Source organism: Apus apus, chromosome 19 (genome assembly GCF_020740795.1).
Source record: "Apus apus isolate bApuApu2 chromosome 19, bApuApu2.pri.cur, whole genome shotgun sequence".
NCBI classification, from domain to species: domain Eukaryota; kingdom Metazoa; phylum Chordata; class Aves; order Apodiformes; family Apodidae; genus Apus; species Apus apus.
Window position 1 is genome coordinate 2,473,746 of NC_067300.1, and position 26,527 is coordinate 2,500,272.

At 47.7% G+C, this 26,527-nt stretch overlaps 1 protein-coding gene across 1 annotated transcript in view; it reads left to right on the forward strand.

Moving 5' to 3' along the window:
* Positions 1-26,527, forward strand: part of CACNA1B (calcium voltage-gated channel subunit alpha1 B) — a 296,223-nt gene that overhangs the window by 215,657 nt on the left and 54,039 nt on the right. The window contains exons 20-27 of the mRNA XM_051636571.1: positions 3,859-4,680; positions 5,871-6,085; positions 8,251-8,371; positions 11,497-11,626; positions 12,623-12,682; positions 13,483-13,589; positions 22,980-23,076; positions 25,047-25,207. Coding sequence (XP_051492531.1) covers positions 3,859-4,680; positions 5,871-6,085; positions 8,251-8,371; positions 11,497-11,626; positions 12,623-12,682; positions 13,483-13,589; positions 22,980-23,076; positions 25,047-25,207 — 1,713 coding nt within the window. The remainder of the gene's footprint in view (positions 1-3,858; positions 4,681-5,870; positions 6,086-8,250; positions 8,372-11,496; positions 11,627-12,622; positions 12,683-13,482; positions 13,590-22,979; positions 23,077-25,046; positions 25,208-26,527) is intronic.

Genomic DNA, 26,527 nt, shown 5'->3' on the forward strand with positions numbered 1-26,527 from the left:
ATCTTTGTACCACCTCTGTAAATCAGAAGTGATTATTACCATCTTCACAATGGCTTCAGAAGGATTTTAAGAAGGAAAGAGGCAACAGGGTTTCAGATAAGGAGTTGGCTTCATAAAGAGATAGTTTTCTCTTGTGGAAAAAAATATTTGTTATCACCAAGGTTCATTTTTTATCAGTTTGGACAAGCCATGCTCTGCTGCAGCATATCAGGATTGTGCTGGAGGTGGTTTGTGTCTGCCTCGATAATTAACTGGATCAAACGCTGGAAGAAGCGGAGGAAATGATTCTCCCTTGTCTCTGTGTTTCCATCTCTTCTCTGATTCTTCATCTTGTGTGTGTGGGCACCGTGGCCTCACAGGCAGGTCCTTGTAAAGAAGCTGTGTTTTGTTTTAGGGTGATGTTTAATGAGTTCAAAGAATCACCTCTGCGAAGCAGCAGAGCAACAAGCCAGGAGCTGTCACGTGTGTCCGTGTCCAGTTGCTGTGGGAACTTGTAGAATGAGAGGCAGATGAATTTATTTGGACAAGCAGGTGACCCGTTCCCTTCAGTTGCTGCTGCTTTGCCTCTAAAACTGTAAATGTTGTCCCCAGAGGGACCAGCCTGCTCGGATGCTTTACTTCCCTTCCGCAGATTTGGTTCACTCTCACTTGCTCCTGATGTCCTTCACAGCTTTGAGTCTGATGAGGAGCTCACAGACAAGCTTCCTGCTTCCCTGGTTGTGTTTTTACTGAGCTTCATATACTTCCTGATACTTTGATTTATTTATTTTAGTGTGTCTTTTCATGTGGAAGGAAGCCAGGATGCAGTTGTTAGTTCTGAAACTCCTGCTCTGGAGCTTGTCAGTGACCAGAGCCAGGGGGGTGGGCGGGTGCTGTAGTTTTCTGGCAACCACCTCTGCTGCTTGTGTTAATGTCAAAGCTGCATCTCCTTTCTCGATGTGAAGAAATTGGAGTCTGTAATGTCAGTGTCTGTTTTAAGGAAGGGATTTCAGCATAATAGACTTAGTTACTATGTGCATTACTTGGTTTCTCCAGGTTCTCGGTGGTGTCTCTACCTGGCAGCACCTTTCAGTTAGCTGTGAGTGAAGTACAGGGGAAGCTTTAGCACCTCAGAGATAATGTAAAGGCTGATTTTTGTCCTTGGAGCAACGTCAATACAACTGAAAAACCCCTCCTGAACTGAGACATCTTTTAGAGCCAGCAGGTTCTGAGTGTCACCCCTGTCCCGTGTGGTGAGCACCAGCCCTGCATCCTCAACCTTCCTCCTTGCCACATCCCACCCCGTTTAGGAGATTTTCTTTATCTCTTGGCTTTGATGGGCTCAGTGCGGGCACTGGTGGGGAGGGGCTGTGTCCAGGGAAGTTGTCTGATGATTTGTTGTGTGATTTACTTTGGACAGTCCCTGTCAGGAGGCTGGGGCTTTGCATCCCACCCCTGCGTGGTGCCTCTCCTGTGGAGATGGAGCACAGGGAGCAGGTGGGTGTGCTCTTCTCTGTGCTCTTGGAGATAAATTGAAGGCTTCACTCAGCATAAGGGCAGTTTCCCAACTCTAACTCTTTATTACTAGTTATCACTTGAGTGTTGACAGCTCACTCCGGCTGTTCAAAGCACAAATCAGCAGCTGGTCCCCACCCCGAGGACTTTCATAATGATGTGAGAAGTGTCCCCTAAGAACAAAGGCGTTTGGTGGCAGCAGGGGGGGAGCTCAGCCTTGCACAAACCCATCCTGGAGCTGCCATGTTTCCTGGAGCCTGTGGGCTAGAGAGGAAGTTGGGATTGGTTTGGTTTGGTTCAGCTGAGCTAGACCTGGAGCACTGCAGACCAAGGCACCTCATCCATCCTGGAGGACACAGAGGACATCCTGGGACACCTGTTCCAGGCAGCTCCATCTCTCTGTGCCCATCTCTGACTCTGCAGAGCTGCAAATCAGAGCATGTGGCTTCTTCTGGGAAATCCTTGTAGAGGTGGCAGGTTTGGGCAGTCAGAGGCTTTGCCTGTTACTCATCAATTCCTCCTAAACCTGGGTAACTCTGCTGATGAGGGGTAGCACCTCAGTGTTTCTTAATGGTGAATGGAGAAGAAATGGCAAGTCATGGCCTCCTATGAGGAGGCTGTTCACCTGGCAGGAGGACAGCTTTGGGTGCTTTCCCCTGACAAGGAGCCTGCTCACCCTTTGAGCAGGTATTTTGGGTGACCGGGGCTCTAAGCCACGTCCCCAGTATCTCCTGGTCTTATTCACTTTTAGAACTGGGGTTTTGTTGTCACCTGCTCTTCTGCTGTGGTGTGAAGGGGACACTTGGCTGCTGGAAAGTTAGCCCAGAATGTGCCTTTTGGGAATGGGGGATGAGGATCTTTAGTTTTGGTGGTTAGCTCTGCTCACTCTTGATTTCTGGTTGAAAGCAGATTCCTTCACACCTGCCTGGCTGCTCTCATCCCATCCACAGTGAGTGTTCAAGTAGGTTTTTGCATCTCCAGCAGGACCAGACTGCAGGACCCTCCTTTAAGGCCGATGCCCCAGCAGATCCCTGAGATGCAAACCCTTTCCAACAGCTGCCACTGTGTGACACGAGCCTCTCCCAGGCCCTGCAGGGCCCCACAGCCTGAACCAACACATACAGAAACTGTTTTCTTCTGTTGTCAAGGGAGCCTAGAAAGTACATCAGGCAGATGAGTCTGCCTCCCTGGTGGGCTGTGTGTGAAGTGCTGAAGGTCAGTGAGCCCCAGGTGGCTCCTGGGCTGCAGAGGTCAGAGTGATGTGTGGGGAACAGAGGGATCTGAGCAGGCTGGTGGGAGGAAAATTATTTTCCTCTCTTTGTTAGAAGAGGTTTCCTTGAGAAAATGGTGCTGATCCTCCACCAGGCTAAATCCAGAACTCCATTCTGGAAGCCCTTGGGTTTCTGTTGATTTTTTTGCAAAAGCAGAATTTGACTTGCAGCCTTTAGGAGGAAAGAAAAATAAATCTTCCCTGCCTGCACAGGCAAGGTAGGGTAGCTGGTTGTACGTGGAGGTCAGAAAACAAGCCCTGTGCTGAAAAATCAAAGCATTTAGGCAGTGCCAGTGGAGCTGGCAGGCTCATCAGATGACAGTGATAGAAAAGAGCAGGTCTCTCCAGGGGATAAAGGTGCTCTCATCACATCTGCATCAACGTGTGACTCTCTCAGTCCCTGGGCTCTTTTTCCACTACATAAACCAGTTTTCCTTTCTACTTTCCCAGGCTCCAGTGATGTTTGGGCTGGATGGTCCATCCTCACCTCGGAAGGATGCCATGGGTTTAGAGCAGCAGCTCCACTGTGCCGTGAGCTGACGGGGCAGTGCAGCCTGGACTGGGAGGGACCCCTCTGGGGAGCTGGAAGGGGACAGGGTGCTCCAGTCTGATCCTCAGGGACAGGTTTAATTCCCCTTCACTCCTCCTGCCAAACTAACTTCTCTTGCTCACCACTCATTTGCTCATCCAGACGTTTCCAGGTGGGGAGGAAGGTGCTGCTCCTTGCAGGCTGTAGAAGCGCTCTGGCTGTGCTGTAGGATTTCTGTGCACAGAGACTTTAACCCTTCAGATTTTACCTGAGGCTTCCAAGTGGGATGGGCACGTTTTAGAAAACAAGACAACTCCTTTCCAGGGGGGCCTGTTTCATAGTCCCTAAAGCGTGTGGGGGCAAACTAACACTGATGATCCTGCTGGCTTTCCCTGCTCATGTCCTCCGCCAGCCATTCTCTCTCCATCCCTCTAATTTCTCCGGCTGAACCCTCTAACCCCCCATCTCAGCTAAAAACGTCACCCCTCTTATTATTTTTGGTCGCTTTTGGGGGGAATTCGTGCGAAGTCGGATACTAATTTTTGCCCCTTCCTCCCCTCCTTAGCAAGCAGCAGAACTCCTCCAAGTCCAAGTCTGTCTGGGAGCAGAGGACCAGCCAGATCCGGATGCACAACTTCCGAGCCAGCTGCGAGGCCCTGTACAACGAGCTGGATCCGGAGGAGCGGGTGCGTTACGCCACCACCCTTCACCTCAGGCCGGACATGAAGACCCACTTGGATCGGCCCCTGGTGGTAGAACCGAGGGGAGAAGGGAGGAACAACATCAGCAAGCTGAGCCCCGTGGACGTGCAGGAGGTGGAACAGCCCAAAGTCAGCTCTAGCGATGGGGCAGAAGCTCCACGGAAGCACCATCGGCACCGGGATAAGGAGAAACTGGGAGAGCAAGAGAAGGGGGACGTGGCCAAGGATGAGAACGGGGAGCCTGGCACCAACAGTAAGGAGGAGAGGCACAGGCAGCACAGGAGCCGCAGCAAGGAGGTGGAAGGAGGGAGTAAGGAAGGGAAAAGTGATCGCAGCAGGGGGCAGGAAGGGGGGAAGAGGCACCATCGCCGAGGGTCGGTGGAGGAAGGTGGCGAGAGGGAGCACCGGAGGCACCGGACTCACCGGCACGGCGCGGAGCGGCAGGGCAAGGAGGGCAACGGGACCGTCAACGGGGCCAGGAGCGAGCGGCGCTCCCGACACCGGGGAGGGTCGAGGTCTGGGAACAAGGAAGGAGAACCCGGATCCAAGGGAGAGAACGGAGAAGAGCCTCACAGACGGCACAGGTTCAGGAACAGGGCGCTGTCCACCTACGAGTCGGTGGAGAAGGAGAACGGGGAGAAGGAGGGGGAGGCTGGCGAGAAGGAGCACCGGAACCATCAGCCCAGGTAAGTGTCCCTGGGACAGTTCATGGGGCACAAGACCCCAGACACCTTTCAGGAACTTGTCTGTTTCCCCCTCCCCACGACATTCCCTGCTACTCTTCTTTCACTCACCCCACCATAACCTGCAGCTCCGTTGTGCTTAGATCAGTAACCACAGAGGCTCCCCCAAAAAATTGCTTTGGTCCATAGAATAGCTCAGGTTCAAGGAAGCATAAATCCTGGATGTAAACACCACCAGGCCCTCTGGGACAGAAAGTGGAGCAGAGAACTTCACAGGCCCTGAAGGAAGTTTCTGAGGGACATATTTTGAAATGCCATCCAGTCCTGCTTATCACCCTTTTTTGCTGGTGAGCCTTGTCAGCTGCATCACCAGTTGTTACAGCACGTGGCTTCTCCCATTAAGTACAATGATGTAGCCCATTTGGTTTCATTCTTATGTAAGTCAAGTGAGAAAAACAGTACTTGGGAAGCATCTCAAGTAGTTAATAAAGAAGGATGGATTGCCTTTTCAGTGTGATTAATCTGATGGAAAAGAGATTTCAGTGGGATTTTTTAGAGTAGAGTTCATGTCACCGTGGAGAGCTGTGAGTGGCACTGAGATAATAATTTCCCTGTCTGCATTATCTTCCTTTCAGGTGGATTTCAAAACACTTTGCATACTATTTAGTTAGATCATGTGCACAAGCTCACTTTCCTCCTCCCTGAAATACAGCCCCTGCTTCAGAGGAATGCAGAAGCTCTTTAGCTGCCCCCGGCAACATGGCAGAGTAGTTTAGAGCTGGAAAAGAGAATCACCCAATTTAAATAAGGCCTCAGGAGAACATCAGGAAGCAGAGTGTCAGACTTCATTCAGAAACCTGCTGATGCTGGAGAGCTAATGTCCCTGCTACGTGACAGTGCCATGTGGGACTTGCTTATGAACCTCAAGCCCAAGTCTCATTCGATTGGAGAAAGTGCCATTTGGTGGCACAGTTCCTCCTAATGTTGTGGTTGGGTGTTGTTTCAGAAGGTCTCAAGGGAAAAGGTCCCATTCTGTGCCCTCAGTAGGTTGTCCTGCAGTCTCTGACTTTTCCACAAAGGACTTCCATGAAGGAACCAGCCTATGAAACCTAGCAAGAGGTGCAGCAGCAGGGTCTGTGTGTTCTCTGAATCCTTCTTGGACCAAATTTAATGGAATCTGTTCTTCACCTTAGGGAGAATCAATGTGAGATTGAGGCTAGTGGAAGTGTGAGTGTCCCTGTGCACACCCTTCCCAGCACCTACCTGCAGAAAGTGCCAGAGCAGCCAGAAGATGCTGACAACCAGAAGAACGTGACAAGGATGATCCAGCCACCTCTGGACAAGACCACCACTGTGAACATCCCCGTCACCATCACTGCCCCACCAGGGGAAACCACTGTCATACCAAGTGAGTGCCTCTCTCCTGAATTTTTTTCCTGTGAAATTGTCCCAAAAGAGCTAACTTCCCAAGGAGCCAGCAGCACGCACTGGGTGCTGGGGGCTCTTCTGACCACCAGCATCCTTGCAAGATGTGAACAGGAGAACTTGTTGATGTAGGCCTGACAATTCATGCAGCCTGCAGGAACCCAAAATGGCTTGCTGGGTCACCTGAGCCCCCTGATGGCTCTGGAAAACCACCACATAAAGTCCCCCCGGGATGCCTCACTGAACACATCTGTGTATCTTTGTATACGAGAAAGATGAATGAGCAAGAAATAAAGCAAAACGTAGTAACTGAGGGTTGAGCAGCAAAAGAAGCAACTTCTGCAGCAAACCAGTCAGGCCCTTGTGAGCACAGGAGTAGGTCCTCTGCTTAATCACCTTCCTCTGCTGCCATGCTGCAAGCTCCTACTTCAACAGTGCTGTGCAGTGGTGTCCCGGGGGCCTGACTGGCCACAGACCCCTCAGCAGAGGACAAGGGAGCATTGCAGTCAAGCCCACAGCCCAAATTCCTGCTTCCTGGCTTATTAAAAGCTGTGGAGCAGCAGGTCTGGGTGAGCAGAGCTCTCACAGCACCCATCATGTGGCCCTGCTGCTCTGGGCTCCTGCAGGCTGTGTCATTTCAGAACTTCCTGCAGTTCTCTCCATCTCAGTAGATCCACCATCACTTTTCCTGAGCTCTGTGCCTTGGGTCTACCAGAGTAGATCTATGCAGCTTTTCAGACGCTCCCAAGATCCCTGTGTCCATGGTCTGCTCTGCAGCCACCAGCCTTGTTCTGACCAGCTCCTGCCTCATCCCTGGCAGTGTAGGCACAGCCAAGAGAAGTTTTGAGACCTGGAGGTGCCAAGGTGAATATCAGTGTCAAATCTAAGAGGTCCACACAGGATTGAAGGCTGTCAGGACTCTGCTTTCCATAAGGCACAACCAAAAGCTGGTGGTTCCTCTACATGATTTTTTTCACTGTGTTGTCAGCCACACCAACCTTGTGTGGCTTCTTTTCTGTTTTTTTTTCCTTCCTTTTTTTCCTAAATGGTAATTTTACTATATTGCAATACTGAGTTCCTGTCAATCACATTTTATCAGCCCCTCTCTTTCCCAGCCATTTCCTGGGTATCTGGCTCGAGATAAAATAAGGAGTTTATTGAACATGTCATTCACTCACTCACAATGAAATGTCATTTTGTTGCAAAATAAAATAAAAGGTAATAAAGCCCCTGCACCTAAGACTTTATAAGTGGGTGGAGTTTTTGGATTCTAGGTCCTATGAATTAATAGATGAGTGTATATATGCTCCTAAGAAGAGAATTTACAGCATAAAATGTTTTCCAGTTCATATATTGGAAATGATGTTAAATAAATTATCCTATAAACCCACTGCAAGAAAACTTAGGAGGGAGATTAGAGAATGGATTTCTAACCTTTGGGAGTGAGTGAGGCTCAGAACTGCATTCTAGAAGGGGATATTATGTAAGTTAAAAACCTGGTGTGAGCTGGAGCTTAACACCTTTATACATGGAGAACTCTGCCAAAACTGGGGTGCACTGTGTAGGCACAGAGCTTAGGGGGCCCAGGGGGTCCCTCCCAAGTCTCTGTTCCTGATGCTGGGCAGTTCAGCAGTCTGAACCCCCAAATTATTCAAGTTCATCTATGAATTTGCTCTTTTACACATTCCAAAGCCAACTGTGCTGCTGATCTATGGGAGAGGACACAGAATGATGTGGTTGGTGAGACTTATTCTCTTTTTTTTTTTTCTTCCCAAGGATCCCTAGCTGATCCTGTCTCCCCAGTAATTAGTGATATTTGGACCAGGATTTCCATCCCCAGTTTGGCAGCTCTTGTGTAAATAAGTCTAAGGTTTCTTTGTCTGCACTGGGCATCTTCATTTCCTGGCCATTTCTGAGGTATTGCTCCTGAGTGCAGCAGTTAAGGAGTGTAATTGCAGTGTATATCACACCCTAGCAAACAGCAGGGATAATAATCAAATGATTGTTCATCACGTTTAATCAACACATTCAGAAGCTGTTTGCTGTCCCAGCTGCATTGTTTGCACAGCCAGCTGCTGCAGGCAGCCTGCTTGGGGGGGTGTGTGTGTGCAGATATGTTTTTAACTCTGTCCTTTCCTTCAATTCCAGTGAACAATGTTGACTTTGAAAGTAAAACAGAGGAGAAGAAAGACGTCGATGACTTGACGAAAAACGGACCTAAACCAATCTTGCCTTACAGTTCCATGTTTATCTTGAGTCCTACAAACCCGTAAGTCCTCTGGCTCTGTCATATCACTTAGGGGTTGCAGGTGCTTCAAGCGTGGGTATTCAAGCAATGAGAGAATCACAGAGTGTCAGGGGTTGGAAGGGAGCTCTGGAGATCATCGAGTCCAACCCCCCTGCCAGAGCAGGACCAAAACCAGGGCAGGTCACTCAGAAAGGCATCCAGACAGGTCTGGAAAGTCTCCAGAGAAGGAGACTCCACAGCCTCTCTGGGCAGCCTGTCCCAGGGCTCTGTCACCCTCACAGTGAAGAAGTTCTTCCTCATGTTGAGATGGAACTTCCTGGGCTCCAGTTTGGATCCATTGCCCCTCGTCCTGTCCCAGGGCACAAGTGACAAGAGCTTGTCCCTGCCTTCTTGATGCCCTCATGTATTTATAGATATTAATTAGATCCCCCCTCTGTCTTCTCCTCTCTAGACTGAAAACACTAACTTGATCTTCAGCTCCACCACTCAAACACATTGGGAAAGGAAATGAAACTAGTGCAGGCTGTGGAGCAGATGCTGCCTTTCAGCTGGGCTTTCCTGGGGGAATAAATTGCCAGGAGAGGGGAAAAATGATGCCTCAGGCAGACCCTTCCAGGCTGCCCTGTGGTGGGCACTTGTTTGCTCAGGTGTAGCTCACTGAAGGGTGTCAACATGGACTGTGGTTGGTTTTGATGTCAGCAAATCCTGGCAGGTTCCTCAGTTGGAATCTGTGTGTTTTCCATACTAGTACCTTCACATCACTGAACTTGTTGAACTTCTGGGAAAATTTGAATATTTTCTGTGTGCCAAGGCTGAGAAGGCAGCTTGTGGGATCTGTTGGGATTACAGCATTTCTTCTGCTTCAAGCATCTCTACCTTATGGGGAGCTTTGTTCTCTAAACCTGCAAATACTGAGGATGTTGCTCTGAAGGGCTGCAGGATTAGACCAAAGCAGCAGGATTGTAATAATCATAGTAGCATGAAGGCCTGTGAGTCATTGCAAGCAGTAATTTTGGGCAGCAGAGGCTGTTTGAAGCTTCTGCCAACCCAAGGAGCTGCTAGGAGCAGATGTGATTGTCTCTGGCTCAGGTGGACTTGTTGCAGATCCTGGCTGTTGCTCTCTGAGGTTGTGCTCTGCATGCTCAGATCCATAAGGTGACCTCAGACCTTTCCTTTGGCAACTCCATTCAGGAGAAGAACGAGTTCTCCTACACCTCCTGTTACTCAAAGCTGTGACATCCTGGCCACCCATGCAGTCAGTGGAACAAAACAGGCTGCTCCGTGTACTCACTTTTGACACCAGAACTGCCTCTGTGGTGGGAGCCACGGTCTGACAGCCCTGGACAGTGGGCAGGATGAACACAGTGCCAGCTTTGTGGTTCAGGCTACCTTGGATATGAAGATTTTCACCACATTTTATCATAGAATCCCAGACTGGTTTGGGTTAGAAGAGACCTTAGAGGTCATCTAGATGTAACCCTCCTGCATGGGCAGGGACACCTCCCACCAGCCCAGGCTGCTCCAAGCCCCATCCAACCTGCCCTTCAACACTGCCAGGGATGGGGCAGCCACAGCTTCTCTGGGCAACCTGGGCCAGGCTCTCCCCACCCTCACAGGGAAGAATTTCTTCCTCATGTCCAACCTAAATCTCCCCTCTTCCAGTTTTTATCCACCCCCCCTTGTCCTCTCCCTCCCTGCCCTTGTCCCAAGTCCCTCCCCAGCTTTCCTGGAGCCCCTTCAGGCACTGGAAGGCAGCTATATATCTATTGCTAACTATTTCCCTTCTAAGTCCTGCTGGGGATGCATGACCTGGGTGCTGCTGGTGGGCAAAGCAGTCTTGAGAAGAAAAATGCAATGGATTTCTTTCCAAGTGCCACCAACTTCTTACAGAAGAAGATTTGCATCGAAAATGACTTCTTGAGCACCACTGGCAGTTTGCTAATGCTCCCACATCTCACTGCTGGTTATGAATGATGAAGAGCCAAAAATAGGGGCTCGTTATTTTTTGATGAATTCAGTCTGATGCAAGAATTACACTCACAAGTGCTTTTGAAAATGTTGTCTTTCACTTCTGTGGATTTGTGGAGCACAGAGATGATCATCATCATCATGTCAGATTGATAACCAGAGTTTGGGGATCCACACAGGCCCTTTTCTTCATGTTATTTTGCATCAAATCTGTTTCCTTGGTATTTGCAGCTCTCTTTGATTCTGAGTCCATTAGAAATCCAGAGAAAATGTAAGCAGATGTGAAAAATGAATGTTAATTCTAGTGGTCCAGGTGTTTCCTTGGAGAAGATGTGATGTAGTAACTGAATTCCATTCTCAGATGAAAAGGTTGTTGGTGATTTACACAAATAATTGGATTGTCAGGCAGAATTAAGTCCTTTTTTTTTTTTTCAGCTGACAAATATGGTGCAAATGTAGAGTTCTCTGTGCAGTTCAGTGCTTGTGAATTGTGGTCAGACAGAGTTATTAGCTGAAATTTTGAATAGGTTTGCATTGCTTAGAAGTTGAAACATTCAACACTTTTCTTAGATGCAATTTGTGAAGAAGATGAGGTGAAAGGAGTCAAATATATTGCTGTGAAGTATTTGTGCAGCTTCTAAAGCATATCTTAGAATAGAGCTCAGACAGAGGTGCTTGGCCAGGAAGAGGTGGGTAGTAAAAAAATGATAGTGACAAAGTCAGTGTCAGCTCAGAGTCTCAAAGTTCACAGAATATATCTCAGTTTTAAAGGGATTAGTTGATAATTAAAAGGATTTCAAATCTGGTTTTGAACTGAAAGGACTTGACCTGTGAATTCAAAGTGAAAAGGATGGGAGATTATGTATACAGAATGTGTAGAACTAAGTCTGAATGCTGGAAAGCCTTGGATGCCCTTTTGATAGGTAGTTGGATGTCACTGCTCTGCAGAGGGCTTGGAGAGCAGAGCAGAGATGGTCAGTGTCTCTAGGTCTCATCACAGATCTGTTGCAAACGAGTCTGAAGCCACTGATCCAGGGTTTTATTCTCTAACCATTACTGTAGCAGGAATCCTAATGGTGCCATTCCTGAGGAACCTTTTCCTCCTGCTGGTCAGTCTCACCACGGCCCCTGACCTGCAGCCCCTGCAGTCCCCTCCCCTCTGCTTGTGTCCCCTGCAGGATTCGGCGTCTGTTCCACTACATTGTCAACCTGCGCTATTTCGAGATGGTCATCCTCATCGTGATAGCCCTCAGCAGCATTGCCCTGGCTGCAGAAGACCCTGTCCAAGCTGAGTCACCAAGGAACGATGTGAGTACCAACAGACAAGGCTAGAATCAAGTTGTTCTGCTTCTCCCAGCAGTTTGCACGTGGCCTGTTCCTTCCCACCTGGCAGGGACAGCACGGTGTGCTGGCGAGCGCCGAGCTGGAGCTCCCTGTAATGACACACCCAAACCAGCTTGGTCCACTCTCCAAATGCTCACAGTTCATAGCATCATGGCATCACAGAATTGTTTGGGTTGGAAGGCACCTCCAAGATCATCCAGTCCCACCCCCTGCATGGGCAGGGACACCTCCCACCAGCCCGGGTTGCTCCAAGCCCCATCCAACCTGCCCTTCAACACTGCCAGGGATGGGGCAGCCACAGCTTCCCCGGGCAACCTGGGCCAGAGCTTATTTGCCAGCATCTGTGCAGCAGCCTGGGTTTCTCTCCTGCTGCAGCTGATGGCAGTGTTACTAAAGACCTCGGGATAGTACCAGAGTGATAAAATCCTCTTAGTAAAGCTGATTCCAAAGTTAGTAAGGATGAGGAAGAGAGGCTGCCTGTACCTGCTTCAGCTTATTACCCAAATGGGGATTAATGGATCCTTCTCTGGAAAAAGCTCATATTGACCAGATTCAGGAGCAGGAGGCCAGGCCAGACAATTCCTGCTCTGTCCTGGTCTGCTGCCTTGTGCTCTGAAGCAACTCAGTTCTTTAGCCCCCCCATGCAGGGGGCATTGAAATGAGATGATCTTTAAGATCCTCTCCAACTCAAGCTGTTCCCTGACTCTATGATTTTGATTTGGAATATCCATTTGGTCTGGTCAGAGCTGTGCAGTGCCCTGGAGCCACACACCCTGCAGGCTGGCAGGGGCTGGGGAAAAGGTTGCTGTTTAAATCAGATGATTCAAGCACGTGCCTCCCACGAGAGATTCACCCACTGCAGGAAACACCCCCGTGCTGGGACAGACTTTGTACTCTGCTCATGTGCAGTTGATTTCAGTGTGTGGTCTCCCCTCATACTCATTTCTCTTTCCAATTTAGGCTCTGAAATACTTGGATTACATATTTACGGGTGTCTTTACCTTTGAGATGGTGATCAAGGTAAGAATTTTTCCAAGCAGGAAGGTTCTGATTTACACTCCTCTCCTTCTGGGAAGCTGGAGAAAGAAGGTGGAACACGACAGCTCCCTGGGTCTTGGAAACATAGGGATGGAGGGAAACTTTGGCTCATGAAGAGCACTAGGAAGCAGCCAATACACAATAGGTGCCTTTCTGGAGTTGCTCTCCTGATTTCTTTAATCTCACATTTCATGGAGGAAAATAAGGACAGCTTTAGCAGCTGTGGTTGTGTAAGAGGATAAGAAATGTGGATGCCTGATCAGGAATGTCTGTGTGTGACTAGAGACAGACCTTACTGAGACACGTCTGATTCTTCTGTTTTCCTTTAGTGCTGCTCAGGAGTATTAAGATCAACTGATTCTTGCTCTGTTTTGTTTCAAAAAGTTGAAGATTTATCTTGCTGCTTTGCTCAGTGAGGTGACAGGCTTTGCTAAGAATGTGGGACAGTCACTTCCCAGAAAGCACAGTTCCAGGGAAGCTGCACACACATAGGCTGTGGTGTGAAATAAAGACATTAATGTGTGTCTGTGCAGAGAAGCCCAGGTAGCAGTTAGTACTATTTTCTGTCATGCTTTTGATTATGGTTTATTGACTCCAGCTTTGAGTTTGACAGAGTTCTCTGTGCCTATTAGAGACACACAGCATGACTGAGTGTCTACTTGTTGCCCTGAAGAAGAGTTTGTGAAGGGCCTTTTGCTCAAGGCCATTCCTCTGTACTACAGAAGTGTTGAGTTAGTCCTTATTTTATTAAAACTCTTCCTTTTTATGTCTTTCCTCTGAAGATGATTGACTTGGGGCTGTTACTCCACCCTGGCTCCTACTTCCGTGACCTGTGGAATATCCTGGACTTCATTGTGGTCAGTGGGGCCTTGGTGGCTTTTGCCTTCTCGTAAGTACATTTTCCTCAACATCCCAACTTCTAGGAAATGAGTTGCAGAGGAGGCAGCACCGTGGCACAGAGTGCTTGTTGAAGTGCAGTGTTTGTGGCTCTACTTCTCAGTGAAAGGTTCAGTTTCTGCCCTTGGTCACCTTGCAGCTCGAAGGAAGAAGAAAAAAAAAAGCCCCTTATCTGTTTTGCAGAATCTCTTGAAAATTCCCCCAGCTTTAGGGAGAGTTCATTTGCTGTTCATTCAAGCACTGAACTGAGATTTTTGTGACCCTCTGGCCATCTCCTTTCCAAGGATTTGTTGTAACAGTGTGTGGCAGTCCTGTGTTTTCAGACAATTGTGTTAAAAATGGTACTTACTGTGAAAAAATAGTTAATGAAATCAGTTATAACTCAGGGAACTCTTTACAAAACGTTATTTCTAGAAGCATGGATATTTCTGGTTCATGTATTTTTCGTGTTCTCCCTCCTCCTCTATTGTTCAGGGCAATTGCATTCTCAGGAAGTCTCATTTCTAAGGCTAATCCCTGTCACAGCTCTCTATCTATGATATAAAATAACATTCCATGTGCTTCTTTAACATCATGGAGGATTTTGAGCATCAGACACAGAGGAATTACTTTTGAAAAAATGAAGATTAACTTTTAGAATGAGCATTGTTCTTGGAAGAGCCCAGAGGAAGAGCAATGCAGGTTCTTCAGGACTTGGAGAGCTCAGAGTTGCATGATGGAAAGAAATTTTCCACGTGCAGTTCTAGGCCATGGAATAATTGTATTGCAAATGTTTTCCTGAGCAATTCTAGGAGATGATCAGGAAACAGGAGACAGGACTTGGCCTGTTTAATCTTCGGGTAAATTAGCCTTAAGTAGTTATAGTGAACATTTAGCAGCCCAGGCCCCAACTCCACTCACCTCTTCGTGGAGATGATGATTAGAGAAGGCAAAGGAGTAAGAAATATTCTACTGGCTAATGAGAAAAAGCACCTGCCTTTGTCAAGGAGCTGTGCAAACGTGTCGTGTGTGTTTTAGACTGACAGCACCTTTTAGGCAGATAGCCAGAGCCCTTGGCTGTCTGATGAAAAATGCTGCCATGTCCCTTACAATGGAAAAAAATTCCTTCCTGGTAAAGGTGGCGTGGACTACTTTTCAAGAGTTTTTTAATTTTCTAAGGTGTCCAAGTTCTTTTCACATGAGAGCTGTGAGCTGTGACTTTGAGGTTTTCTCTTCTTGGTAGCAAATGCTGGATAAAAAAATGTCTCAGCTAATGTGACCATGGAGTGGATGGACAGGAGGAGCAGGGACTGACGTTCTTGAGTCAGTTGAGGAGCCACACTTGGGGTTGTTGGGATCTGAGCTTTCTGTGCCCAATCCTACATCAAAGAGTTGCTTAGATCATGGAGCAAGTCACGTCCAAAAGAAGTTTTTCAGAGGGACACTCTGCTTCCCTCTTTAAAGGCTTTGTCACTATTCATTAGAAGCTCATTTTTTTCCAGGGAATCGAGTGTTCTGTTGGAAGGAAAGTTATCTTGAGATGGAATTGCTGGACTGGTGAATGTCTTGCTTACCTAAAAGTTGACATCCCAGACCAGGCTGCTTTTTAAGCTTGACTAGACATGTGTGTGCCTCAGTTTCCCTGCACAAGAAATACATGAGCATAACACCTTTCAGAACTGAGTTTGACCAGCCTGAGTGAAGCAAAAACTTCCTAAAATGATTTAGCAAGTTAATGGAGTTCCTCTGAATGCAAGAAAGATATAAACATGAAATAACACCAGTCACAAGTGTTAGTTTGCAAAACAATATTAGCCATGACTGTGGTTCACTGAGAATTTCTCTTTTGCATGAAGAATTCAGACTTTCAAGGGAGAAGGGATGTGTGTGAGCCTGTCAGAGCAACTCTGTGCTGTGAGAACAAACATTAGGGTTTGCCTTTTAAACATCTTCTCTTTGTACAAGATTTTCTTTTGGACAAGTTATGGATTAAAGTGAATACTTTTCAATCCTTCTGAGTCTTTTTGTGCTCAGGTTTCCTATGGCTCACGTTGGGCCATGAATATCTAACAGCACCTCACTAGTCTCTATGTAAATTACTTGTACATCCCCTGACTGTCCTTCATCACAGTGTGCCTTGAGCTGCTTCTGTTTCATGTGATCTTTGAGAAGGTCTGGAGCAGGGATTTACAGAAAGCAAATGCATAAAACCTGCCTGCTATTTACTGTCTCCCAGATTAAAGTGAGTCAGACCTATTTCTGAGACTGGGAAATATCTGAATTCCTGCCATTCTGATTCTGACTGTAACCTCTGCGACGAGTCTGAGCTACCGGGTGGGAGTGGGTTCAGAGAACACCTGCAGTATTTCTGGTCTGATCTGAGAGCAGGAAATCTACTCATTTGTAGGAGATGACTTGCCCTCTATTCCTGCTAGTCCAGTTATGAATACTAACAAGGCTCTGACCGTGCAGGTGACATCTGAGGGGACAGTCGCGTCCTTAGCTCAGTGTCTTACTTGGTTAAACCCAACAGACCCTCCGAGCCTGCTGGATTTTGATAATCCTAAAAACCAGCTTTTGGGGAATGAAATGGGTAATCTTCATTGTTCTGTTAGCTTTTCTAGCAACCACTGCAGTCCTGTCACTCATCATCGGGGTCACAGTAAAAAAGATCTTCAAAGTGGTTTGTTACCAGTCCCTGTTTGCAGGAATCCACAACTGTGGCTCCACGGATGTGACTGAATTCTTGTCCATGTTCTTGACCTCCTGGTGTTCTTGACCTACTGGACTTGAGTGTCCAGTAAAAGGGATGTGGATCAACTTCTTGCTGAACAGACATGCTACTGAAAATCTAGGAAAAACAGAGTTCCCTGAAACTTTTCCATCTGGAATATTACAGAATCCCAGAACTGCCTTGGTTGGAAAATAAATTAAAGATCAGAGTCCAACCATTATCCTGACACTGACAAGTCCTTAACTAAACCATATCCCTAAGGACCACATCTGTATGACTCTTTAAACCCCTCCAGGGATGGTGACTCCACCACTGCCCTGAGCAGCCTGTTGCAGTGTCTGACAGCCCTTTCAATGAAGAAATTCAACAGCCTGAGTTTGTTTAGGCGTATGAGATGGTGTCTGTCATTGCTGCAAGGTTCATAAAATCCATCTCAGCCTCTCAAACCAGCTCCCAGTCTATCTTCTGCATGCAGCTCCTTTGAAGCTACTCTTTGCATGACTGTAATTTTTAAAAAATAAAGAATTTTAAAACAGGGCCCGCAGTGAGGGGCTAGAATAATTAATAATACTGGCGATGGTAATAAAATAGTGTCTTTCATTTAGCAGTGTATTTCAAAGGGAAATTTCTTTCTTTCTCTAGAGATAAATATGCCACAAACACACAGACTTGTTTTAGTCTTTAGGGAAATAGATATAGGGGAACTTAAAGCAGGCTAGCAAATTTGTCATCCAAATTTACCAGCCCCAGGTGTGTAATCTCTTCATTCACTGTAAATAACCCATGAGTAGCAGCAAGGAGATGGTGTTTTTGCATTGTCAATAGCAGAAAGGTGGCTGAGATGCACAGAACTTCATGTTACTCTTAGGAAAAAAACCAACAGCCTTTGCCAAAAGAGTCAAAGTTATTCTTTCCCAACGTGCCAGGAGGAGGAAGGTACATTTGCCCTGGTTGCTTGTCAGTGGAAGGACTGGTTTGCTGTGGGGGGATGGGTAGTTAAGGCTGTGGAACCAACCTGTTAGTCTTTGCTTGTTTATTCTGATGAACACGGAGCTGGTGGGTGTGGGACTGGGGTTGGGATTATCTGCCAGCACATACCTGGGGGTGTGTGGGGTGCACTGTACAGCCTTATGTTTCTGTTTGTCATTGACTCTGCTCTTTCTTTGTCTTCTCCTTGCTGGAATCTCTCTCTAGGAGTTTCATGGGGTAATATGTTATTCCTGTCTCTTGCTGCACTGTTATGCCTGTCAAACATGCACACACACTTGCCACCGTGGAAACAAACCATGTTACACCCATTGCATTAACTCCTTTGTCCCTTGATTGCTCATTATTCCGTGAAACGTATTTTTCCTGAACAGTCCTCATCCATCCCAGTTTTCTTCAAGCAGAGGATAGAAGCAGACTAGAAAAGCAAGTAAACCAGAGAGTCTGAAACTCTAGAAGCAGATGTATTTGTACCAAAAAAGGTTTGAGGGGATGCCTGAGTGGGTACATTGTTAATGTGTGAGTTGCAGTTAATGAAAATCTTAATAACTAGGTTAAAAGAAGCAGCTTTATTCTCATTCTGAAGATTGTGTGTCTAACCTGCACCAGCAGGGCTGGAAGCTTCAGGCATCATTTTGTGCAGTCTGGGCAGTGTGACCCAGTGGGATTCAGGCTGTTGGAAGCAGAGTGGAGAGAGATTGTGGAGAGGTTAGCTGGGAATTTGTAAGGGAGGCAGCAAAAGTGGCATTTAAGAGGTGGCAGTTCTGCTGTGAGGGTGGTATGGCCCAGTTTGCTCCTGGGATGGAGCGGGAGGCTGAGCTGCTCCAGGGATGTCAGGCTGCTCCTGGGATGGAGCAGGAGGCTGAGCTGCTCCTGGGATGTCAGGCTGCTCCTGGGATGGAGCAGGAGGCTGAGCTGCTCCAGGGATGTCAGGCTGCTCCTGGGATGGAGCAGGAGGCTGAGCTGCTCCAGGGATGTCAGGCTGCTCCTGGGGATGGAGTGGGAGGCTGAGCTACTCCTGGGGATGAAACAGGAGGCTGAGCTGCTCCAGGGATGTCAGGCTGGTCCAGGGATGGATCAGGAGGCGGAGCTGCTCCTGGGGATGGATCAGGAGCTGAGCTGCTCCTGGGGATGGATCAGGAGCTGAGCTGCTCCTGGGGATGGATTGGGAGGCTGAGCTGCTCCTGGGATGGAGCGGGAGGCTGAGCTGCTCCTGGGATGGAGCAGGAGGCTGAGCTGCTCCATCTCCTGCTGCAGCTCCAAGCAGGGTAGGAGCTCAGGGGCCTCCTCTTTGGCAGGAGGGACCCGGAGATGCAACGACAAGGCTGGAAGGAAAGGGCCAGGAAACTAGGTCCTGGTTTCTTTCTTCCATCTAGGAATTTAGGCCCTGGAAGAGGGTGGCTGTGGGCTTGGGCAGAGCTGCGTGACCTCGTTCACTCTTCTGTGGAGGAACTGACTTGCTGCCCTGGGGATTTCAGGCAGTTGCAGACAGCAGTGGCTCCACCCCACCCTGAATATTTGATGCCATGACTCCAAGGGGCCCATGGTACATGAGATCAGAGCTGCTGGCAGGAGCTGCAGAGACAAGAAGCTTCCATTTTAAAGAACTATAAATTTTTTAAAGGTTCTTTTATTTATTAAAGGAAAAAAAAAATGGCCATGCAAAGCTCTTTTAAAATATTCTTTATGTTTTAAATACATGAGCAACAAACTGCCTCAGAAAAAGCAGAACTGGCCCATTTCAACCTTATGTATTTTTTTTTTTCTTATGGTGTCCCTTTTTTGTTTAAGTCCCTGGGCTTCTCTTTGCTGTCTGCCTTTATCCTTCTTGCTCTTCTGTAGCTCTTCAGGGTTTTGTAGCTCTTCTTCTGCAGTTACCTGAGGTCTGATCCTTCCATAGCAATTAATTTTTGTTGTGGGAAACAGCTTAGTCAAATGTGTTACACACCTTTTGATTGAATCCTGGTTCCTTCTGGACCTTTTATTTTGTGGAACATCTGGGAGAGGTGTAAAATCCTTATGTTGGCAGGGGGGATTCTTAAAAAAACACTGAAAACAAGCCTTAAAGATTTATTGGACAGGCTGAAATAGTTGCAGAGAATCTAGTTAAAGTGCATTTTGTATCTCTGCAGAGCACCAGTCTGCTGGAAAAGCTTTCTGCTGCAGCAGGAGCCTTGCTGTGACAAGAAGTAAATATGATTTAGATCATGAATCCCATTCACATTCAGTTGGCTCCTGCTGATTATTTGCTTAGGTGCTTGAAAGGACAAAAAAATACAAATCAACCCTTCTTAGTGTCCTTCATTCAGGCAGAAGGAATTCTGCAGGACAGGAGCTATCTGCCCTTCACCTCCAAGCCCTGGGTGCAGCCATCTGCACGTGTCCATGTGCTGGGGAAAACCAACTTTTTCTCCTGCAGACCCAGGAGGAAGGATTTGCTCACTGCCCCCCTGTCCCCTCCCCACCTTTCACGTGTCCCCAGTAAGTCTTTTAACCTTCCTAGAAACATGAAGTCCACAGAGGCTGTTGCTCCAGACTTAGAGCCAACCCTGAGACCTGAGCGAGGTCCTTCCAAGCTGAGAAGTGTTCATGTTCTCATCTGGAACTCCACTGCCAGGAGACCTGATGAGGGCAGTTATTGACTGAGGACAGCAGGGTAGGAAGTGTGTGCTTAGCTCTGGGGTGGTGAGCACTGGAAGGCACCGGGCAGAAATCCTCTGAGGTTCTCCTTGACCCCAGGTGAGGTGTGTGGAGGTTTTTGAGTTCCTTGCTGCCCACCAGTGGCTGTGTGGTGGGCTGGAGTGTGGGTGTTAGTCTGCAAACCACAAAGGTGGCCACGAATGATTTGAGAGTTGAATATAGTTCTGGGCCAAGGTATCCCACCTCTTTTACCTCCTACTGCCCCGACCACGTGTCCTTTAAACCTCACATCTTCACTCTTCTCTCACCTCTCCTCAGCTCCAGCCACTTCTTCCCCTCCTCCCTTGCCTTCTTCACTCAGTTAAGCACCAAATGGCTTGGACACATGGAGCAGCCCAAGCAATTGTCTTGGCAGGTGGAGCAGCAGGAGCAGCCAGGGGAGAGGCATCTGCTGGGTGATCACCAGCCATGGGGACAAGCTGGCTGGCCAAGCCAGGTGCTATATCCTACCTGGTAACCTCTTTCCCCTTCTAATCCCCTCCTTGCACTGACTGTTCTCAAGAGGCTGGTTTGCATCCAGGGCATTGCTAAGGATCTGCCAAAGCTGCCTGGGGAGTAGGTGAGGTCCAGTTTGCCTGGCTCAGCTGCAGGCTGTGGTGACAAGGCTGCAGTGACAGTGCCAGGATCGTTGCTGGTGAGGAACTGGTGATTTGAGAGCAAATGCACAAAGCCAGACGTGAGCCAGATCTTCAGCTGTGCTAAAACCTAAAGAGGAAGCCAGTAAAACCTATGTTGGCAGTGTCTGTTTCATCCACACCAGATTAAAGGGTCCCTACTGAGAATAAGAAATTATTTGTATTAAATATAGAATAGTTCTTCTGTGGCATTAAATCAGTCCTGTAATTCCATGAGTATTAGCTCAACCACCTGGATTTACAGCTGTGCCAGCAGCTGAGATCCATCTGAGGCTGATTAAAATGGCTCTAAAGCCTCCCTGAAAGATGAGGTAGGGGGAGGACAGATAAATCTCCATCCTGTTTCCTCTCTCCTCCATTTCTATTAAATCATGTGCAAAAGCAACTTGTGTTCAATGTACAAGCCATGGGGACACAACCTACAGCCCTCCCAAGCCTCCTTGTGTCTCTCAGAAGCACAAAATGGTCAGGGCTGGAAGGGACCTCTGGAGATCATCCAGTCCAACCTCCCTGCTAGAGCAGGATCCCCTAGAGCAGATCCCACAGGAACACATCCAGGTGGGTCTGGAATGTTTCCAGAGATGGAGACACCACAGCCTCCCTGGGCAGCCTGTCCCAGGGCTCTGGTTACCCTCACAGTAAAGAAGTATTTTCTTATACTGAGGTTAAACCTCCTGTGCTCCAGTTTGTGCCCATTGCCCCTTGTCCTGTCACTGGGCACCACTGAGAAGAGTCTGGCCCCATCCTCCTTACATCTCCTCTGGGTATTTATAAGCATGAATGAGAACCCTCGACCTCCTTTTCTCTCAGCTGAACAGCCCCAGCTCTCCCAGCCTTTCAGTCTCACTGCTCAGACCATTCCAGGACCATTCCAGGACAGCTGCAGTGACTGGGAATTAGAGGAGTGGACTGGAGAGGAGGCAGGAATGAGTGATTCGAGGTTGCAGGTTCCAGTCCAGTGTTAGCATTGAGTAGTGCAGCGTTAGGATGGAGTTATTAGTCTTTTAGAAGTGGATAGAGAGGGCTAAAAGACACTTCCCAGGGCTGAGACAGCCATGAAACCAGGTGGTTCCTCCCTCCTTGGGTCACCTTTAGCAAGTGCCCAGGGCTGGCTGTGAGCTGGGTGTGGGGAAGCTTTGCTGTCCCCTACCTGCACACACCTCTGCTGGGTCTCTTGGGTTTCTGGTGTTTCTGTTGCTTCCTTGTTGGAGAAATGTTTAGCAAACGGGAAGAGCATAGACCAGGTACAGCAGCATCTGCTCCACATGTTTTTCATTCACACCCGTGTCTCCTCAGTACAGTCTCAGCCCCAAACTGTTCAGTCATGAGTTAAAAGTCTGCTCAAGATTTTCATCCCATTTTTCACTTCATGCAAAACGAAGGGGAGTGTCATTGTTCTGCTGGTGGATTGAAAGAAGATGTGACTGTGTCTTGGATGGTGGAGGGGGGGAATAATTCTTTCTTATATATTGTGGAAGTACACGTGGGAAGAAGCTCTGTTCTTTCCCTAAAAAAAACCTCTTAATGGTACCAAGAGGAATGGTCTCAAGTCTTGCACACAGTTTTAACAAACTCTGAAACCAAGCTGTGACTTACATCACCTGCATGCCTAGGTGGGAGTTGCCCTAACACTGTTCCAGGCATGTAATATGCTGTCATATTACATGGCCCTGCATGGGTTTGGCAGCATGTTTTCCAAGAGAGATCTGAGGATGAGGGTATGGTATGGAGAGCAGGAGAGCAGCTCTTGTCTCCAGGAGAGCCCTGTCCCTCACCTTGAAGACTCCTGTTTCCTCTGGTCACTGCCTGCTTGTCTACAGACAACCTACTTGCCAGAGAAGTGCTGGAAGCACATGGAGAAATGTCCTCTGTCTCCCCCAGGAGCCTGGGAGGAAGGAGAGCCAAGTGTGACTTTCTCACTTCTGCCTGGGGCTGGGGTGAATGTCCTGAGTCTCCTGTCCTGGTGGCTGCAGCTCAGGGATGCTGCTGGCCCAGCTTTGCCTTGCGGGGGGAGTTGGGAAGGAAAGGTCACTGGTTCCTGGGTGATGGTTGGTGAGTAGCTAGGAGGTGAGGGAAGGCTGGAGAGCATGAGTGGCCAAACCCTGCCAGGACCACGTCCTGCCACAGCCTTCCTCCTGCGTGGGGATTCCCAAGTCCCAGGTGGGCAATCACCTGCAGCCCTCACCAGTTCTGCATCCGTGGTGAGGACGGCACCCCAAACCTGTAAAACAACCCCAAAACCACCCAAAAAACCCCCCCACACGGACAACACCTGGGGATCTCTGCCCATTGGTGACCTGAGGACCAAACTATTGCCTCTTGTTCTTGTGCCTTTTATCCCTTGCAGAGGAACCAAAGGCAAGGACATCAACACAATCAAGTCACTGCGAGTCCTGAGGGTCCTGAGACCACTGAAGACCATCAAAAGGCTGCCAAAACTAAAGGTTAGAGAACAACCACCCACCTTCTCCTCCTGGGGGGTTGCAGCCCCACGTGAGTGGAAGCTGCTGGAGGAAACTTGAATCCAAGTGATTTCTCTTGCTTTTACTTTGTTGCCATTAATCTCTTTGCCAGATTTATTAAAAATAGCTGTGCAGCTGTTGAGCAAATGTCAAAGCCTTGTTTCTTTTGCAAACATTGTGGGCAATATTATGAATTCTTCTGAATCCAGATGAAAATCCAACTTCTAAAAAAAGAAAAGGCAAAAGAAAAAAAAAGGCAAAATAAATTAAATTACAGTCCATAAGTGTGATGCTCTTGGAAATAATATAGGAGTAAATAGGTTTTGGAGTTTCCCTGGAGAACTTCATATGAATCTTGCAAGGTTTTCCACAGTCTGAAGAGAAATGCCATTGCTGTATGAAAACCTCTGATCTGCTCTTCTTTTCTATTAAAGAGTATATATAGTGCAGGGTTTTGTAGCAGGGCTTTTTCATCTTGAAAATACGAAGTTGCACAGTGAAATGGATCTAATTGCCTGTGGTTACTTACTCAACACCATTTCAAGAACCCTTTGAGGTGCAGCCAGCCCCTGGAAGCAGAGGATGGAAGGAGTCAGAAAACAGAGTAATTTCTGAGTTTTGGGATCTCTCGAACACCTTTTGTTGACTGTCTTCGTGAGGCATCACTGCTTGCAGGGGCTTTGCTGTGAGAGGTGGGGGAAAGTGATGGGTGCTCTTGCAGGGATAAAATCAGGTCTGACAATTCCTGTTTGCACGTGGTGGCACTTAAGAAAAAAAGGATCTGGTTGCATAGATTTGCTTTTATCCTTAGCCACACTTCGTGCTTAAATAAGCTTGATTTCATACGTTTTCATGCAGACTGAATTTACCTCAAGAGATAAGGAGGAGTCATGTTGAACAATGGGCTTCATTTGTTTAGGCATTTGAATTGCACAGTTCTTGGGTCATCACCCAGTCAGCAGTAGTTCAGTCCTACAGCAGGGTGCTCAACACTTGCTTTTTATTGAGTGTCTTCCTTATTTCCAAGCCATTTCACAGAGTGATTTTACCATTTCTAAAGAGGTACTGAGCAGTCTAAGCAGAAGTCAGATTCACGTGGCTTGTCTTCAGAATTCTTTATCATTTATTTATTTTTTTTTTCCCTGTGTGCAACAATCAGCACGATTAATGGAGTGATTAGAGATATTCCCAGGGCTTTAATTCAGGATTTCTGGGTTGCATCAGGAGTGTAATTTTGTGAATTATTCATTTCAATTCAGAGAAGCAGGAACTACATTGTACAAACCCCCAGCTCAGGCAGTGAAGCTGCTCAATTTCTATTATTATGACAAACTTCTCCGACTAAAATTAAACTGCAAATTACTTGTAACAATGAATCAGTGACTAATCACCAAATAATAAATGTATTTGAGAAGTTCTTTGCTGGGAGTTCAGAAGTGACATATGCTGACTAGATTAGTCACACTTCATTTTGATAGACAGTTAATTAGGGAAGTATTATTCCAAGCACTGAGTTGTTTTGTATCTGGTGGATTTTTCTTATTATTCAAACAGCTCAATTACTGGTGAGTGAGTGAGTAACAGACCAGAAGAGTTTTTCCCCATCCCCTGGGAATAAATGAAACACAAGTATCTTTTTCATTTTCTGATTTGCTATTGGAAATATTTGCTCAGGACTCATATTTAGCCCGACCTGCTGCAGTGCTCTTTATCAAGTTTATGGGCAGCACCAGAAAATCCAGTGACCCAACTAAACTCGTTGAGGAAGCAGGAGATGTTGGAAGTGGATGTTATTTCTGAGAGCTGGAGCACGATGCTTGGTCATACACTTGGTTGAAACCACACATGGGTTGTAGGTTGGCTAATTACTCCCAAGTGTAGGGAGATATCAGAAACCAAGATGCACTTTTCATTTCTCTCCAGGCTTTAACCTTGTTTTCCTCTGTCCCCAGGCTGTCTTTGACTGCGTGGTGAACTCACTGAAGAATGTCCTCAATATCCTCATAGTTTACATGCTCTTTATGTTCATTTTTGCTGTCATTGCTGTGCAGCTCTTCAAAGGCAGGTTCTTCTACTGCACGGATGAGTCAAAGGAGCTGGAGAAAGACTGCAGGTAGGGAGCAGGGCAGGGTGTGCAGGGGGAGCACACCTTTCCTCCAGCAGCAGCTCCCCTAGTTGTCCCAAAGCTGCCTCAGTCAGCCAGGGATCTGCTGAGCTTGAGGTGTCTCCTGTAAGTGAGAACAAAGCTGCAGCACAGTTACCCTAGAGCTGAATTTGCCCTTTAGGTGTTTTAATGACTGGATCATTCCAGGCTCTGATCCAGCCACTGTTTACCCAGTTGCTTAAAGAGCAGCCTAGGGGAGATTTTATGGTGAAGGGTTTTTGCAGGGGTGGTGGGATTCCTCTTTCTCTCTGCTACCTTGATTCTTAGGGGTCAGAAAAACGTAATGAATACATAATCAGAAGTGAGTTGATAGGAAGTTAGAGCTCCTAATTAGCTAGAAAAAGGGACATTATTTGAATAGCTGAAAAGCCCTGCCAGACTTTGTCCTTTGCAGCACTGAGAAGGAGTGTCACCCACCACAAGGTGGATCGTTCTCACTTGCCTTCTCCCCCTCTACTCTGCTCTTGTGAGCCCCCACCTGCAGTGCTGTGTCCAGTTCTGGAGCCCCCACGATAAGAAGGACATGGAGCTCCTGGAGAGAGTCCAGAGGAAGCCATGGAGATGATCCAAAGGCTGGAGCAGCTCTGCTATGGGGACAGGTTGAGAGAGTTGGAGAAGGCTCCAGGGAGACCTTAAAGCATATTCCAGTACCTGAAGGGGCTCCAGAAAAGCTGGAGAGGGACTTGGGACAAGGGCAGGGAGTGAGAAGACAAAGGGGAATGGATCAAAATTGGAAAAGAAGAGACTTCTGTTAGGTATCAGGAAGATATTCTTTAGTGTGAGGATGGTGAGACCCTGGCCCAGGTTGCCCAGGGAAGCTGTGGCTGCCCCATCCCTGGCAGTGTTGAAGGGCAGGTTGGATGGGGCTTGGAGCAGCCTGGGCTGGTGGGAGGTGTCCCTGCCCGTGCAGGGTGATTTGAACTAGATGATCTTTAAGGTCCCTTCCAACCCAAATAATTTCATGATTCCTGGCACCAAACCACATCCTCAGCACTGTCCAGTGCCCACGTCACCCCCTTCTGCCACCCTTCCTTGGAGACCACACGCACCCAGCAGCCACAGAGGCTGCCACTGCAACTCTTCCTTGCAATAAAGTCAATATATTACAAACAGAAATGTGAGATTACAGGAAAGTGTAGTTTGGAGGGGAGCTCTCCAGATTCCAGGCCCCTCAGCTCCCCAAAGCAAGACCCATTTAGGAGTTAGATCCAACCCTGAAGAAGGAGCTTTCCCACAGACGTTTCCCCAGTTTACAGTGGAATCAGACAC